Source organism: Cryptomeria japonica, chromosome 3 (assembly GCF_030272615.1).
Source record: "Cryptomeria japonica chromosome 3, Sugi_1.0, whole genome shotgun sequence".
NCBI classification, from domain to species: Eukaryota; Viridiplantae; Streptophyta; class Pinopsida; order Cupressales; family Cupressaceae; genus Cryptomeria; species Cryptomeria japonica.
Genome location: NC_081407.1, coordinates 377329388 through 377346427, shown reverse-complemented (window position 1 = coordinate 377346427; position 17040 = coordinate 377329388). Strand labels below are relative to the sequence as shown.

The following is a 17040-nucleotide window of genomic DNA, read 5'->3' as shown; positions in this document are numbered from 1 at the left end:
TGATATTTATATAAATGAAATAAATGGTTGTTGTGTTTATATATATTTTTCTTTAATTCAACAATAAAAATTACCAAAAATAAGATCTATTAATTAAGTATCAAAATAAGTATCACATAAAATTGATGTGATTATGTATCTAGTAAATAAGACAATTTCAAAATAAAATAAAAATTTGAAATAAAAATTAAATTGATATCTATAATATTTCTTATCTATAACATTTCTGAACATATTTAAATAAACATATCTATAATACAAACAAGTTCAATAATTGAATGTTTCAATTTTTTATTATTAATAAGATCATTCTTCAATAATAGATCTCTACCCCCAATACATTGAAGATAGCTTACCCCACCTCGGCTCCTCTAATCGGAATAGGGTACTCCATCTGAAAGGCATATTTTTATCTTATTTATTTTATTTTATAGTTTTTATTTTTTTTCATGTCGGCTGCTCTTATTTCAATAACGCACTCAATCTGAAACGCATATAACAGGGAATGAGTGAAGATGAAACAAATATATACTTAATTCAGGGTTTATTGAATTGTAAATACAAAGCCATTAAGTGGTCGGAAGTTTGGGAGCTGAAAAGAATGGAGCGAAAATCGATTACAACAGTTGAAGGATACACAGGACAAGGGGATATTTCAATCAATCTGGAGCTCTCGCATGGTTTGTAAGGAATGGAATTTTATTTTGTCTTCACAAAGTTTTCTGTCTTCGCTGTTCATCCGAAATCCATGGCTTCTTATCTGTGGTCAAGATGAATATAGAAATTGGTGCTGCATGGTCTACTGCTTCTCTGCACAAAAATGGATGACTCTCCCTCTCTTTATTCTCCCAAATCCTGAGAGAGAGTATATAAGAGATTTATCTATGCTTAGCATAGGGCAGGGATTACTGTTATTTCGAAAATCTTCCAGTCAATTATTTGTTTGCAATCCCCTTGATAGATCTTATGCAGAGATAGAAATAGATTTGACTGAGAAATTCGTCCATATTGTGGAGGGAGAAAACAAAAAGCCTTATTTGGTAGTTTGCTCGAATTCTCCAAAATTTAACTTCCAAATTTACGACTATGTTGAAGATGCATGGAGGATTAAGTGTCAGTTGGCATGGGAAACTAGATCTAGAATATCCTGTCATGAAATGGTTGAGTGTAATGGCGTTCTTTTCTGGAAGGGAGCGTCGCCTACGACTATCATCGGTTTCAAAATCCAAGATGAGGGTTTTATCAACCCTGTTACAGTAGCTCCATTACCCCGAAATGTTGAAGATCTGCATGCGAATGTTTTCTCTATGGTTTCATATGGCTCGTCTATTCTTGTGGTGGGGATCTTTGACGAGCGGTATGAGCAGTTGCTTTAAATGATTGAGCGATCGATTCCACCCAACGTTTCTTCGCTTGGGGGAACACACCCAGCGCTTGGCGGGATTCATCCATTGCATGGTGGGATTCATCCATTGTACGGCGGAATCCATGCGTCCACATCACACAACAATCGGGCTCTTGGCGGGATTCCTGCATCCTCAACACACATGAACAATATGATGCTTGGCCCAATGAACCCATGGCTTGGTGGAATTCACGCATCTATTGGCAGAAGTCTGCCACCACTTGTTGGAACTGACGCATCCATTCCACACAACAAACCGAGGCTTGGAAGAAATCACCCATCACTTGGCGGAATTGAGCCAAACAAGACGAGTATTGTTATCTGGGAGTTGGCTCAGGACGAGGAAGATAAGTTGGTTTGGAATTGGAAAGAGTTTGCAAGAATGCCTCCACAGTCGCTCCCTCAATACCTCCGTAATGATTTGTGGTATCGGAAGTGTGCTTGTGTGGGAGATTACCTGTGCTTCAGCAGTTTATTCGGTGGCGAGGTGTTTGCATATAATCTGAAGGAAGGGTTTTGGCAACGCCTTCCTCCCTGTAAAATTCATTTCTTTGAAAGGGAACCGATGATGATGTCATTCGAACCGAAGCTAAATCATTATCAGTTCTTAGGAAAATTGAGAGAGTAAGGGATATCATTATTATCGTGATATATGCTAGAGAGGGAGGGATTATGGTTGTAGTATGTGTACTCTTATATGATTTGTTCAATGTGTGGGTTTTTCTTTTAAATAGATATGAAATTGAAATTGAAATTTTTATGTAATTTATTTTTTCTTATACATTTTCTTTTAGATAATGTATGAAATTATATATATATATATATATATAAAGGATTTTTGTAAGTGAAATCTTTATTTGTATTATTTTAATATTTTTTAAATAAATTCTAAATTCTAAATATTTAATCTTGCTTAATAATTGTCTTAATAATATATTTGAAATTTATATTTATTATAATTAATTTCATATTATAAATAAAATATGAAAAGACACTATAAATCTATCAATTATAATATTAATGTTTTAAATTTCTTAAACACTTTCTCTTCATATTGAAAACTATCCTTATATTACTCTTTGTGGAGTTTACTTTTGAAAATGCTACCCATAGTGAAATGTTATGTGCTAACAAAGGATCAAACCAAGATGCCTCAAAGTGAAGGAAAAAGATCAAGGTGAATTGAACATATGCATAAAAAAAAAGGGATGGGAATGGTAGGAAAGTGCCATGGAAATAAAAAATAATTTTTAATTTTTTTGTATAATTTTATTAGTACTTGTCATAGGCTAGTGCAACTTTTAATTTTTGAAGAATTTTTTTACCGTCAAACAAATATTCAACCAATTATTTAGGATCTACAAATTAATGGAACATTCACTACATTTAAACTAATATGATTTAATTTGTAAGTAGATTATGTTTTACTATTTTTTGTCTTTGATATCTTGTAATTTTCCATTAAAAGCAAGTTAATATTTTTAATAATAAATTAAATAAATTTAAAGAATTAAATTAATCTAAATATTTGAAAACTTATATATAATCCCACTTCCCATTGATACATTTTTATTGTTTACAAATTACCCTCTTGTTTTTCTATTTATATCTTGTAACTTTCACCAAACTAAAGTTAAAACAAGACAATATAATATAATATAATAATATTATTAATAATATATTAAATAAATTTAAAATAAGAAATTTAAGATAACACAATGGCATATTTAGTAGAGGTATTATGAATATTATTCATCCGCTTGTTAATGTTATTTTTATGAATTCGTGTTTCTTGTATTATGAACAATTTGATTACATTGAATATGTTTTTCACTTGTGACACTATTTAGAAGTTTAAAATTCTTCCCTATATCTTTTATAAAGGGATTATAGGAATCATTCATTTGTTTGAACCATAAATCTCAACTTAAATTGTTACAAAGGGTTTTGGATATTCCTATTTTCCTTTTTGATAACAAAACTATTGGATAGGACCAATCCCCTTCATTGTATATAATATTCAGACTAACATTTAAAATTTTATAATTCTAACATGAATACATAATCTTCCAAAAACACAAGTTTCTAAATATTTTTTATTCCCAATTTTCTCTCATTTGTAAAACATGGAGGATATGAAAAAAATAAAAATAAAATAAAACTCTACAATTTTCTTCTTATCAATACAAGTTATCCAAATCAATACAAATTTAAGATTCATTTTTTTATGAAATATAATCTATGTATGTAAAGAATAGGTAATGGAGATTTCAAAAGAGGCCAATTTAAAAATTGGGGTTAAACAGGTTATCCAAATGAATGTAGATTTGGGGTTAATTGGTTACTAAAATAAAATTTATGTATGTAAAGAATAAGTATTAGATTATTTCAAAAGAGGTTGTATTGTTGTAAATTTGATAGTTAAAAATTCAACACAGCTACAATAGACATATTTTTTCTAGAATGTAACTCAATAATTTTTTTTAATTTAAATTAATATGGTTAACTGTCAATTGTGTCATTAAAAGGAATGGAACATTCACTAGATTTGATTAATTTTCACTAAGTACTTTCTATGTTGTCTTTTCTTGTCTTTCATATTATTTTTTCCTTGTTATTATAATACTAAAATTATTTATTTTCACTAAGAGATGGGAAAAAGTAAAATGTTTTTTTTTATAAAATTTTTATTAGTACTTGTCATTAGGTTAGTATTATATAATCATTTTTTCTTAACTGACCATTATTCAACTATTAATATGTTTGATGAATCCACTATCTAAATGTAAATTTTGAGGAAACTTTTAATTTTTGAAGAGTTTTTATTAATATGGTTTAATTTTACAGTTGTTGTCTTTTATATCTTGTAATTTTCCACTAGATGCAAGTTAATATTTTTAATAATAAATTGAAATTAAAAGATTAAATTTAATCTAAATATTTTAAAACTTGGCGCCAGGGTTTTGTCCTTCTCTGCACTGCTCTGTTACGCGGTTCAAGATGGAGATGATGATGCACAACTACTTCAAATGGATACGATGCCCCCTCTTTAAATAGATTGCTGCCACTTCACTCGGATCGATACCCACACAGCTATGTCGAACAGTAGTCTGCCTTGCAGAATCATAAAGAGTTGCTAGCAAAAAAAGGGGATGAACAAAGTTCTCAAAATTTGCAGAGCAGCCTTTTCATACCAAAAAGAAGCGTGTAAAATACGTGCACTCCAGATAGTTTGAGAGAAGTATCTTGGTTGGTCTTTTGCAGGGATTTGCGGTATACCCTAAGAGAAACATAACTGAAAAGGAACTGATATTATGAACAAAAACTGGATCTTTAGAGGGTTTTTATAGAGCCAAACACCGAGGGGTTAGGGTTTATGCAGAGCTACTCATCACGAGGGCTAGGGTTTGCAGCAGTGGTTGATTCCTTGTGGCATTCAATCAAAGACGTAGCACGCTGTCAATCCCCATCTTAGCACAGTCAGAACTCGCTCACCAGGAAAGTATTGAAAAAGTTAAAACTTGGAGGGAGATTGAGGTCTGCAAACCTGTCTGCGAGTTGGTCGAGGCAACCGTGGTGATGTGGACACCTTGGCATCTCTATGGAGGGGTTAATTCTCCTCCACTCAGGTTTGAAATTCCTATCCACTACTCTGTTTTCCCATTTTTTCTTTCCTTCTGTTTACAAATTTAATTCAGCACTTCATTGAATTCGCAACTCCCCCAACCTACCTGGTCGCTCGTGCGGCTTAACCTTTGGCTTCCTATGGAACCAAAGTCGGATGGCGGTGCCATTAATGGCCCTAAGTCTGCAGATCAAGCTAAATCTCTGCCAAAAAAATCTTTTGCCGAAACCATCTCCGTGCTTGCAAATGGAGTCAACCCTAACGCACGATTTTCTAAGGCTCCTGGCAAAGAACGATCCGGTGAGGAAGGTAAGTGCCCTAGCACTATCTCGGGTTCCTTCTGCATTTCGCCCATTTTCGAAATGTTGAATGAAATTGCCTTAGAAAAGACTAGGTTAAGTAATACGGCCATTTTCTTTGCATGTGTTGATGTTGAGAAATGTCCACCTAGGAATTTTTTAGACCACTGGTTTCATAACCTCTAGAATTTAAAATCAGGGCTTAAAATATCATTTTGCAAACAAATTCAAAAGGGTCTCTACCTTATTTTATTCAATTCTCACGAGGCTCAAAGGGAGGCACTAAAGCGTCAATACTGGACAGTGGGCAATACTACCTTCCGTGCCCTAGCTTGGTCTCCAGAGGCGGTCGGTGATGAGGTTCTCACACTGTCCTCCCTAGGTGGGTCATCCTCAAGGATGTCCCCCCCTGCCTCTAGTGTTTTCTTCCACAGTTAATGGAACCTTTTGGAAAAATGATCCGCATTGATGAAACGACCCGCATTGTCCCTAACCTGGATGCCAGAATACTTGTGTTGATTAAGCCTGGGATTGATATCCCACCATCTTTAACCCTAAAAGTCAATGAAGAAACCTTTGTCTGCCCTATTGAAATTCTTGGAGGATTAAATGCATGCTTTCTCTACAAAAAAGAAGCGCATCTTCAGAAAAATTGCCCAATCATAGAAACCCTAAAAAGGGAAAACCCTAGGTTTGCACATAATAATTAATTATATGCACCTAATGTTAGCTTAAGTGTAAAAAGATAATTGGAAACTTAAAGAATTAAACAAATAATGTTCAATTAATCAAGTAAAGACCCAATTACTCTAACAAATCCACTATCTAAATGTAAATTTTGAGGAAACTTTTAATTTTTGAAGAGTTTTTATTAATATGGTTTAATTTTACAGTTTTTGTCTTTTATATCTTGTAATTTTCCACTAGATGCAAGTTAATATTTTTAGTAATAAATTGAAATTAAAAGATTAAATTTAATCTAAATATTTGAAAACTTGGCGCGAGGGTTTTGTCCTGCTCTGCACTGCTCTGTTAAGCGGTTGAAGATGGAGATGATGATGCACAACTACTTCAAATGGATATGATGCCCCCTCTTTAAACAAATTGCTACCATTTCACTTGGATTGATACCCGCGCAGCTAGGTCGAACAGTAATCTGCCTCGCAAAATCATAAAGAGTTGCTAGCAGAAAAAGGGGATGAACAAAGTGCTCGAAATTTGCAGGGCAACCTTTTCATACCAAAAAGAGGCCTGAAAAATATGTGCACTCTAGACAGTTTGAGAGAAGCATCTTGGTTGGTCTTTTGCAGGGATTTGCGGTATATTCCAAGAGAAACATAACTGAAAAGGAACTGATATTATGAACAAAAACTAGATCTTTAGAGGGTTTTTACAGAGCCAAACACCGAGAGGTTAGGGTTTATGCAGAGTTGCTCATCATGAGGGCCAGGGTTTGCACCAGTGGTTGATTCCTTGTGGCATTCACTCAAAGACACAGCATGCTGTCAATCCCTGTCTTAGCACAGCCAGAGCTCGCTCACCAGGGAAGTATTGAAAAAGTTAAAACTTGCAGGGAGATTGAGGTCTGCAAACCTATCTGCGAGTTGGTCGAGGCAACCATGGTGACGTGGACACCTCGACATCTCTATGGAGGGGTTAATTCTCCTCCACCTAGGTTTGAAATTCCTATCCACTACTCTGTTTTCCCATTTTTTCTTTCCTTCTATTTGCAAATTTAATTCTGCACTTCATTTAATTCGCAACTCCCCCCACCTACCTAGTCGCTCGTGCGGCTTAACCTTTGGCTTCCTATGGAACTAGAGTCAGATGGAAGTGCCATTAATGGCCCTAAGTCTGCAGATCAAGCTAAATCTCCGCCAAAAAAATCTTTTGCCGAAACCGTCTCCCTGCTTGCAAATGGAGTCAACCCTAACGCGCGATTTTCTAAGGCTCCTGGCAAAGAACAATCTGGTGAGGAAGGTAAGTGCCCTAGCACTATCTCAGGCTCCTTCTGCATTTCGCCCAATTTCGAAATGTTGAATGAAATTGCCTCGGGAAAGACTAGGTTAAGTAATACGACCATTTTCTTTGCATGTGTTGATGTTGAGAAATGTCCACCTAGGAAATTTTTAGACGACTGGTTTCATAACCTCTAGAATTTAAAATTACGGCTTAAAATATCATTTTGCAGACAAATTCAAAAGGGTCTCTACCTTATTTTATTCAATTCTCACGAGGCTCAAAGGGAGGCACTAAAGCGTCAATACTGGACAGTGGGAAATACTTCCTTCCATGCCCTAGCTTGGTCTCCAGAGGCGATCGGTGATGAGGTTCTCGCACTGTCCTCCCCTAGGTAGGTCATCCTCAAGGATGTCCCCCCCTTCCTCTAGTGTTTTCTTCCACAGTTAATGGAACCTTTTGGAAAAATGATCCGCATTGATGAAACGACCCGCATCGTCCCTAACCTGGATGCCAGAATGCTTGTGTTGATTAAGCCTGGGATTGATATCCCATTATCTTTAACCCTAAATGTCAATGAAGAAACCTTTGTCTACCCTATTGAAGTGCTTGGAGGATTAAATGCATGCTTTCTTTGCAAAAAAGGAGGGTATCTTCGGAAAAATTACCCAATCATTAATCGCAGAAATCATAAACCCAACATTAACTCAACTGATGCTTCCACAAACCCTAGAACCAAGATTTTTCAACACTCATCCACCCCTCTCCCTTCTAATGAAGAAGCTTCTATTCCCACCACCAATTCTTCAGAATTAAAGCCCATGCACGTTGATCACACGCCCCTTATCTCAGACCAACTCGGTCCGACCTCTAACCCAGCAATTGGTCCTTCAGAATCACCCTCTGACTGTTTTCAGTTGGTCACTTCTAGGAAGCGTAGGAGGAAAATTAGCAACCTGAATGCCCCAAATCAAAACCATCCTAATATCCCAACTATCAGCCAAGGAACGGGCATCTGCGATTACCCCATCCCTTCAAGTTATAGCTCACCTGCTCTTGCTCGAACCCTAGCAAACTCTGTTGTAAAAAAAAATGGTTAAAAAGCTTGCGAAGCCTAGTCAAAGTGCTGATGTTGCTAGCACCAGTGATAACCCTGCATGTGTGATGATCAGATCTAAAACCCCCAAGAATTCAGACTCCTCATCACCTGCAGGGCTTACCCTTGAAGTTAACATCACCAACGCTTTGACTGCCTCTATGCTCAGAGAGTTAGAAGATAATCATGTTATTTAAGTAACCTATGCCAATAAGGGTCTTGAAGAAATTAGGTCTAGCACAGTGCTCCTTGGCTTTCCAGACTCCCAGATGTTTGGGTCTGACATAGGATGAATTGCAGCTACTAGGAATGAACCATCTGAAGTTAGTGAAGATGAGGACGACCTTATGAAAGGAACCTCCTTGACTAAAAAGAAAGGTAGGCCTATGGGCTCCAAGAATAAAAAGAAATCTGGAGATCCTTGCGGTCTCCCTAGTTGAACCTCTTAACCTTCCTCTGTAATGAAATACATCTCTTAGAATATTAGAGGCCTTGAGTCACCTGATAGGAAGTTTGTCATCAAAAGTTCTCTGAGCCATGACAAGAACATAGATTTCTTGATGCTGCAAGAACTTAAATCCGTTGGTTTCCATCTTGACAGCTCACTTAACTTTATCTGGAGAGATGCAATCAAAATCTGCACCAACCACCTGAAAGGAAAGGGAGGAGCTGGTGTTCTTATCTCCCCTAAGTGGGCAAGCAACATTAGGGATAAAGGGATCTCCCCATGCAACAGAGCAGCCTGGGCTACCCTAGATATTTGGGGTTCCAGCTTTGGTGTTTACTCTATATATGCACCTAATGACTATAAGGAAAGAGTGTCCCTTTGGATCTGGCTAACTTCCCTCCCAAGTATCCGTTGGATAGTGGCTGGAGATTTCAATATGACTGAGCATCAAGATGACAAGGCTGGGGGACTTCCTTTTGAATGGAAAAATGCAGAAAAACCTCACTGGGACAAACTTAAACAAAAACTCCAGTTATTTGACCCCCTCGAGGGCACTAAAACTGCTTCTTCTAACCTATGGTACACTTGGTGCAACTTTCAACAAGGTCCCAATCGTATTTATTCCAGACTAGATAGATTTTATGTTAACAATGACTTCTTCTCCTTCTCCTCTAACCACTTGGGGAGTGCAGTTATTGTCCGTCTAGTTACCCTTTCTGACCATTTCCCTATCCTTGCGGTCATTAACACTAGAAATGCTATCCCCATCAGCAGCCCTTGTAGCAAGAAATTTATTCTCAACACCTCCCTCCTCAAAGACCAAGATGTTCTAGGTGCCCTTAAGGTAGTTAGGTTCTTCAACCTTCAGCCTCAGCCTCCCCAATCCTGCACTCTCAGGTGGACAAGGAATGTCATCTCCTGGCAGAAAGTACTCCAAACCATTGGCCAAAAGAAAGCCAAGGACTCTAGAGCCATGAAAAAAACTCTCACCCATCGCCTCCATTCCCTAGAGTAGGATATTCAGAATAACCCCTCCTCCCCTACCTTGGCCAAGCATGTTTCTAAACCCAGAGATATCCTTAGAAAGCACCAGCAGGTCAAAATCAGGGGAGCCTTCATTAGAGCTCGCAACCACTGGCTCCAATTTGGAGATAAAGGCTCCAAAATCTTCTTTAACCTCCTTAGGCAGAAACAAAACAGAGAAAAAATTGATAGAATAACTGTAGACAACAAGGAACTCCTGGATCTCAATGATATCAAAGAGGCCTTCAAAATGTTCTATAGAACTCTCTTTACCTCAGAAGATAATGAGGCCTCAAAAGAGGCTCGACACAAATGTAGTACCATCATCCCTAAAAGAATCTCTAAAGATGATTCTCTCCTCCTCAAAGCCAGGATCTCTATACAAGAAATTGTCGATGCCATTAAAGCCCTCAAGGATAATAAGGCCCCAGGCCCCGATGGTCTCCCTACAGAGTTCTACAAAGCCAATCTAGAATGGGTCACGCATGACCTCTATGACATATACAATGAAGTTCTTGACAATGGTACCCTAGGGGAATTCATAAATAAAGGTATTGTTAAACTCATCCCTAAAGAAGGAGACAAAGCACTCATTAAGAACTGGAGGCCAATCACCCTCCTCAACGTCTCCTACAAAATCCTTGCCAAAGCCTTAGCTACCCGCCTTGAAAATATTCTTCCAAAATTCATTTGCTCTACCCAAACTAGATTCATTAAAGGCAGATACATATTGGAAAACCTTATCACTAGTTGGGAATCCATCGAATGGGCTAGAACCTCTAACCAGGACTCTACCATGTTCCTTGTGGACTTTGAAAAAGCCTATGACAGAGTCGAGTGGGATTTCATCCTCATGATGCTCCAAGCTTTTGGCTTCCTTAATGAGTTCTGTGACTACGTCCAAATTCTCCTCAAAGATGCTTCCGCCATGATTGAAGTTAATGGAACCCTATCCCAACCTATTCCTTTCTCTAGATCCATAAGGCAGGGCTACCCTCTTGCCCCTGCTCTGTTTGTTATTGCCTCAGATGCCCTCTTTTATCTCCTTAGAGATGATACTCTATCTCCTAGAGTCCATGGCATCGTGCTGTCGGATGACTCTGAGCTGCTGAATATCCAATTTGCTGATGATACCTCTCTTTTCCTGGAGCTCTCTAGGCAAAACATCGATTCCCTCAACCTAAAAATTGACACCTTTGGTAAAGCCTCTAGAGACAGGATCTCTAGCTCCAAATCTATTTTAGTTGGTAGGAAGGATGAACCTCCAAACTGGCTACAGCAAGTTGGGTACTCATGGGGAGGACCCAACATGATTGTCAAGTATCTCGGTATCCCCTTTTCTATTTCTACCTCTCTTTGAGACATGTGGACCTGGGTTAAGGGGAAAATTGATAAGAAGCTCAACAAGTGGGATAATAGTATCCTCTCCCTAGCAGGTAGGGTTCAAGTATGTCAAAAAATCCTCTCTTCGTACAGTATCTACTACTCTTCGGTTTGGATGTTCAACAATTATCAAATTTATGAAATTCAAAAGGCTATCAGATGCTTCCTTTGGTCTGATGGTAAGGGCAAAAGAAAGGCCCATGCAGTGAAATGGGCCTGGTGCCACTTAGACAATAAACTTGGAGGTTTGAGCCTTAAGGATCTTAAGTTGCAAGGAATCTCCCTTGTCGCCAAATGGATATTTCATGCACTAGATGGGAAAGAACCTTGGAAAATTCTTATAAGAAACAACATTCAAAATGGATTGCCTAAGGCTGCCAAATCATGGCAAGCCCTCCCACTCAGTGATCTACTTGCTAGAAGTTTCTCAGTGTCTATCCAAGGCACCTAGGTCTTTAAGTCCATCTGGAAATCCTGGGAGCATGTGCGTAGACTTAATTGCAACTCTAGCTTTGACTGTGATAACACTATACATGGTGAAAGGTCGATATGGTGGAACCTCCACCATAATTCTAAGCCACTAGCCTTAACCCAAGGCTGTTCTGCAAGATTTTGGCATAACAAGGGGATCAAGTATCTTACAGATATCTTGGAAAATGACAACCTCATCACCTGGGAGAAACTTAGTAGTAAATTTAATCTTCTTGCTTCGCATAAGGGGACCTACAATATGATTAGGAATGCCTGTAACACCCTCAATCTCCCTAAGAACACTCATGTTGACACCCATAGGTACCTCTCATTCCTTTGGAAGGATGGCTCCCCCCTCCCAAAAATTAAGTCCAAAGTTATCTACAACTTGCTTAACCAGGATACCTCTGTGATCGACCATGTCAACACCCTATGGAATGTCCACCACAGCCCCACCGCTTGGTATAAAACCTTTGAGAACCTTTGGAAATCCCCCATCCCCCCTAAGATCAAGTGTTTCAGATGGCAACTCTTACTGGATAGATTGCCTATTAGGAATAATGTAGTTGCATACGATCTTTGTTCTGTCTGCAATAAACCTGAGTCCACTCGGCACATCTTCCTTGACTGCCCTTTTGCTAGGGAGATCCGCTTAATGTTTGGAATATCCATTACTGAGCATGTCTTCACTTATGATATAGTTACTGGTTTCATCCATAATCTTAAAAAGGATGCTAACTTAATTTGGCAAATTTTGTCTTCTTTTATCCTCTGGTTTATTTGGAAACTCAGAAATGAGGAGAAGTTCCAAGGTAATGCTAGGGAACTTACTAGTTTTTTTAAAAAACTCACACACTATAAAACTGTTGTGCAGGTTTGCTTCCTGATGAATGCTGAATGAGACAAACTCCTAAGGTTCCTCAAAGAAGGCCGAGCCACCATGTTTATATACGAGATGCAAGATGGGTATGAATGGGCAAGGATCATAAAAAATCAATCCGCCTTTTAGAGTGTAGTTAAGAAATTGATTAAAGAACTTCAAGATACCAGAGCTCCCACTTTCAACAAGGTTGACATGTGCATACAAATCATGGAAAGGAAGAAGGTGGTCTGGATGGAAGGACCACAGGGGTGGACCACATGGCTGGAAGACCAGGATGAAATCCTCCTCTAGTTCCTTATGGCAGCAAGCATAACTTTATTTTGGAGTTTTCTTTTAGTGCATTGTATATGATACTCGTCTAGTTCTTTTTGGTATCACTGTTGAGGCCCTGCCTCCCCTGAACTCATATGTATAACCATCTTTTTGGTCTCTCGATTTATAATATAAAAAAAATATTTTAAAACTTGTAAATTAATCTCACTTCACATTAATACATTTTTATTGTTTACAAATTACCCTCTTGTTTTTGCATTTATATCTTGTAGCTTTCAGATAACTAAAGTTAAAAAAAAACAATATAATATAATATAACAATATTATTAATAATATCTTAAATAAATTTTAATAAATAAATTTAATATAACACTTACATATTAAATTTAATATAAAACTAATATATTTAGTAGAGGTATTATGAATATTATTCATTGTTAATATTATTTTTTATGAATTCATGTTTCTTGTATTATGAACAGTTTGATTTCATTGAATATGTTTTTCACTAAGTTCTTGTCAGTTGGTGTAAAGCTTGGTCCAAATTCTACTTCCCCATATGTCTTATAAAGGGATGTGTAGGAAACATTCATTTGTTTGAACCATAACCCTCAACTTAAATTGTACAAAAGGTTTTGGATATTCCAATTTTCTTTTATGATAATTAAATTTATTGGATAGAGCCTAAAAATAATTCTAACATGAATAGATAATCTTCTAAAGCTAAGTAAGAAACAATTTAAAAAACACAAGTTTCTAACCTTCAGAATCACTTTCCATCTCTTCATCATCCGCAAGGCCTTCTGTTTCATGTTGATTTGTTGAGTCTACTTCTCTAGGCCTTCCATCATGATATTTTTATTTTTAACACACATAAAGGATGTAATTCTCAATTAACATTATGCATTTAATATTTTTATTTTTTATTTTTATTTTTTATTTTTTTTCTTTTTATTTTTATTTTATTTTTATTTTTATTTTTATTTTTATTTTTATTTTTATTTATTTATTATATTTTTTATTTTTTTAAGAATGGGACATTCATTAGATTTGATTAATTTTCACTAAGTACTTTCTATGTTGTCTTTTCTTGTCTTTCATATGATTTATATCTTCTTATTATAATATTAAAATTATTTATTTTAGTTAGCTTAATGTTATCCTCGTGTAATTAATACTCTATCACTTAGGTGGAAAATAATTCTTACTATTTCCAATGCAACTGCATATATCAAAATCAAATGACAACACATATAATTTTAACCTTTAATGTAGATAGTTCTAAGTTACAATTATTAATTAAAATTACATTGACTATTTCTATTTCTTAGAAATTATTTAACTTCAACCTTATGATTTCATTTTCATAAAAAAAATTTACTAATAATAAATTAATTCAAACAATCATTCTTGTTCTTAACATTAAAAAATACTAAAGATACAAAAGTTTAAAATCTTAGGTACTTCTCTTATTATATTTATTACTTTTATTACAATATTAAGACAAGTACATGTTATTAATTTGTTGGAGATTATATGTTTCTTTTATTTCCTAGATGATATTTGTGTTCATCTTCTCTTTTAAGTTTCAATATAATATATATTGATCCGTAGATTAAACATTTTTATTTTTTATTTTTTGTGACAAAAAAGATTAACTCCATAATATATTACAGTAAGAGTAGAGTACGAAGATTTGCATAATATGTGAAGATCTCTTACTATTTAGCAATACAATATGGCTGATTAACTGTCATATTTTAGTTCGATAAAAATAAAAAAGAAAAATACATATGTTGCAAAAATTACATAATGATTCATGACTTGAAACTATAACTTAAAAATATGAGTTACCTCTTGGCTTGTGGCCCAATTAATAAGTATGGTCATGATCAAGTATTTGGTTGTGAACTCATCTCTATTTAAATTTCTAGGTAAAGATAAATAGTTTTCCTTTAACTATTTTATGTTGAGTTTCTTTATACAAATTGCTAGATTATTTTTCCATGTTTTCTTAGATTCATTCCAATCCACCTCAAGCAATAGTTCATAGAGAAGCATACAAAAAACAATATCCAAATCATTTAAATTATGGCTATAAAAAACTTTCTCAACCACCGTCTTGATTTCTTACTGATATTTATTGAAATTTGCAAATATTTAAGAGAGTAAAAAGAAGAGAGTGATGAACTGATGTCAATATCTCTACAATAATTGCTATTATTCCTAGAATGAACCTTTTTTCTGATAAAACTATTGATTTAAACATTGATGAATGCAACAAAAAAGATAAGGGAGATTTTTAAGAAAGACATCTACTACAATGATGTGTCTGGTTTTAGTTTGAGTAGTGACACTCAACGATTATTTTTTTTCCCTAAGCCCTTACTTATTTTAACACGCTTTTGTGAAGCATCAGGCACATCTCCAAGTGGATACCCTAAAATTTTCATAAAATTTTCTAAGGTTTTCAATACTTCTAGAGGAATTTAAACAACCACCCATCTCTGAACCAAGGGGCATATTCAACTGAGAATTGACATTAAATACAGAAGAAAGAGAAGCATGAAAGAAAAAAAGTTGTTGTTCATGAAAAATGCTATGTGTTAATCTTTTTATTCGCAATTGACTTTGGGATACTAATTCACAACTCGAGGATTTGTATCCTCACTCATCAACCCTTCATGAACTAGAATCTACATTTAATTGTCAACCCAAGAACATGAACTTGAAATGAACCATCAAAATATATGCACTATGGAAGCCTTCTAAGCTATTTTATTAGTTGTGGATAGAAATAAACTCAAAACAACAAACTAAATTAAAAAGATAACAATGCTAGAAATAAAAATAATTACACAATAGTGACAGTGTTCACGAGGTTTGGAATGGTGGGACTCGACGTATCTCGACATGTGGAGGGGCCCAAATCCTCATCAATAGATTTTTCACCCTCGTTGGGGTGAAACCAATTGCAGTCAGGTCATTTTTTATCCAGGCTTAAAGGTAAAGCTATTTCTGATGTTCCTCAAAAAGTGGACCCTAGCTCGGGTACTTGCTCGATTTCCATATTAGACTGCATTGTGGAGAGAAATATTTCTAATATGGAGTCAGTTCTAGTTGGGAATTTTGTTGGCCCCCGCCCTAATATTGAATCAGTTAGGGAATGGGTTGCCCGGAAATGGAAAGGGAAAGGTCGGATTGATGTGGTGGCAATGGGTAATAAATTTTTCTCCTTCTCCTTTGTATGTGATGAGGATCTTAGATCTGTCCTTGCGGAGGGTCCTTGGATGTTGGGTAAAACCTCCCTTGCCTTAAAGAAATGGAAACCTGGTTTTAATCCTGTCTTGGGAGTGCAATGAGGCACCCATTTCAGTCTGTCTTCTTGGACTCCCTTTGGAGTACTGTGATGAGGCGATCTTTGTAGGTCTAGCAACTTGCTTTGATGAGATTCTATCGTTGGATCCGATGACTGCAACAAAAAAGAGGCTAGTCTAGCGTCGGTTGTGTGTCAATGTAAAACAAGCTGCTGATTTACCGTCTGATATCACACTCAGCTCAAAAATTGTCTTATGGGTGCAGAAGGTGGAATATGAATCTATTCCTTTTGGTTCTTTTCACTATAAAAAAGTGGGTCACTGGGCGAAGTAATGTTCAGCTAAACCAAAACCAAAAAAGATCTGGAAAAAGAAAGTTGAGGGTCAGGGTAGCGGCCAGAACCAACAGGTTCCTCCTATGGGGGAACTTAGTGATGCATTGTAGAAGAAAGAATCTTCAGATGTGCTAGATAAATAAAGCTCGAATGGGAATGTTAAGGAAATGGTTTCTATTCCACCGCATGTTGACCCCCAAGTTAATATTGAGGATTCTGTTCAAAAGGATAATGGGGTGACTGTAGAAACCCCCATTCAGTTGGTTATTGATATGAGTAGGAATATGGAGTAGGATAATCTTGAGAAAGTTGATGGGCAGATGGTGATTGATATCCCTACGGATATTTCAGAGATATGCAATCCTTTTACTCAAGTCAAATCCAGGAATCGAAGAAGGAGTCCACCATCTCCTATTACCAATGTCTCAACACTGGGAGCTTTGGGTATCACAACCAGAAAACGACAGGGGATGGATTGTGGGTATTAACCTAAAGGGGTGGGAAGACTACCAAATAGTGTATG

General features: G+C 36.2%; 1 protein-coding gene across 1 annotated transcript; it reads left to right on the top strand.

Moving 5' to 3' along the window:
- The first annotated feature begins 677 nt into the window (after positions 1-677).
- Positions 678-1376, top strand: LOC131080059 (uncharacterized). Its single transcript, XM_058018153.2, has one exon. The coding sequence runs from the start codon at positions 678-680 to the stop codon at positions 1374-1376; it is 699 nt and encodes a 232-aa protein (XP_057874136.2).
- The last annotated feature ends 15664 nt before the right edge of the window (positions 1377-17040 follow it).

Coding starts and splice junctions, on each gene's coding strand:
- LOC131080059 (XM_058018153.2), top strand. CDS start 678: ATGGTTTGTAAGGAATGGAATTTTATTTTGTCTTCACAAAGTTTTCTG.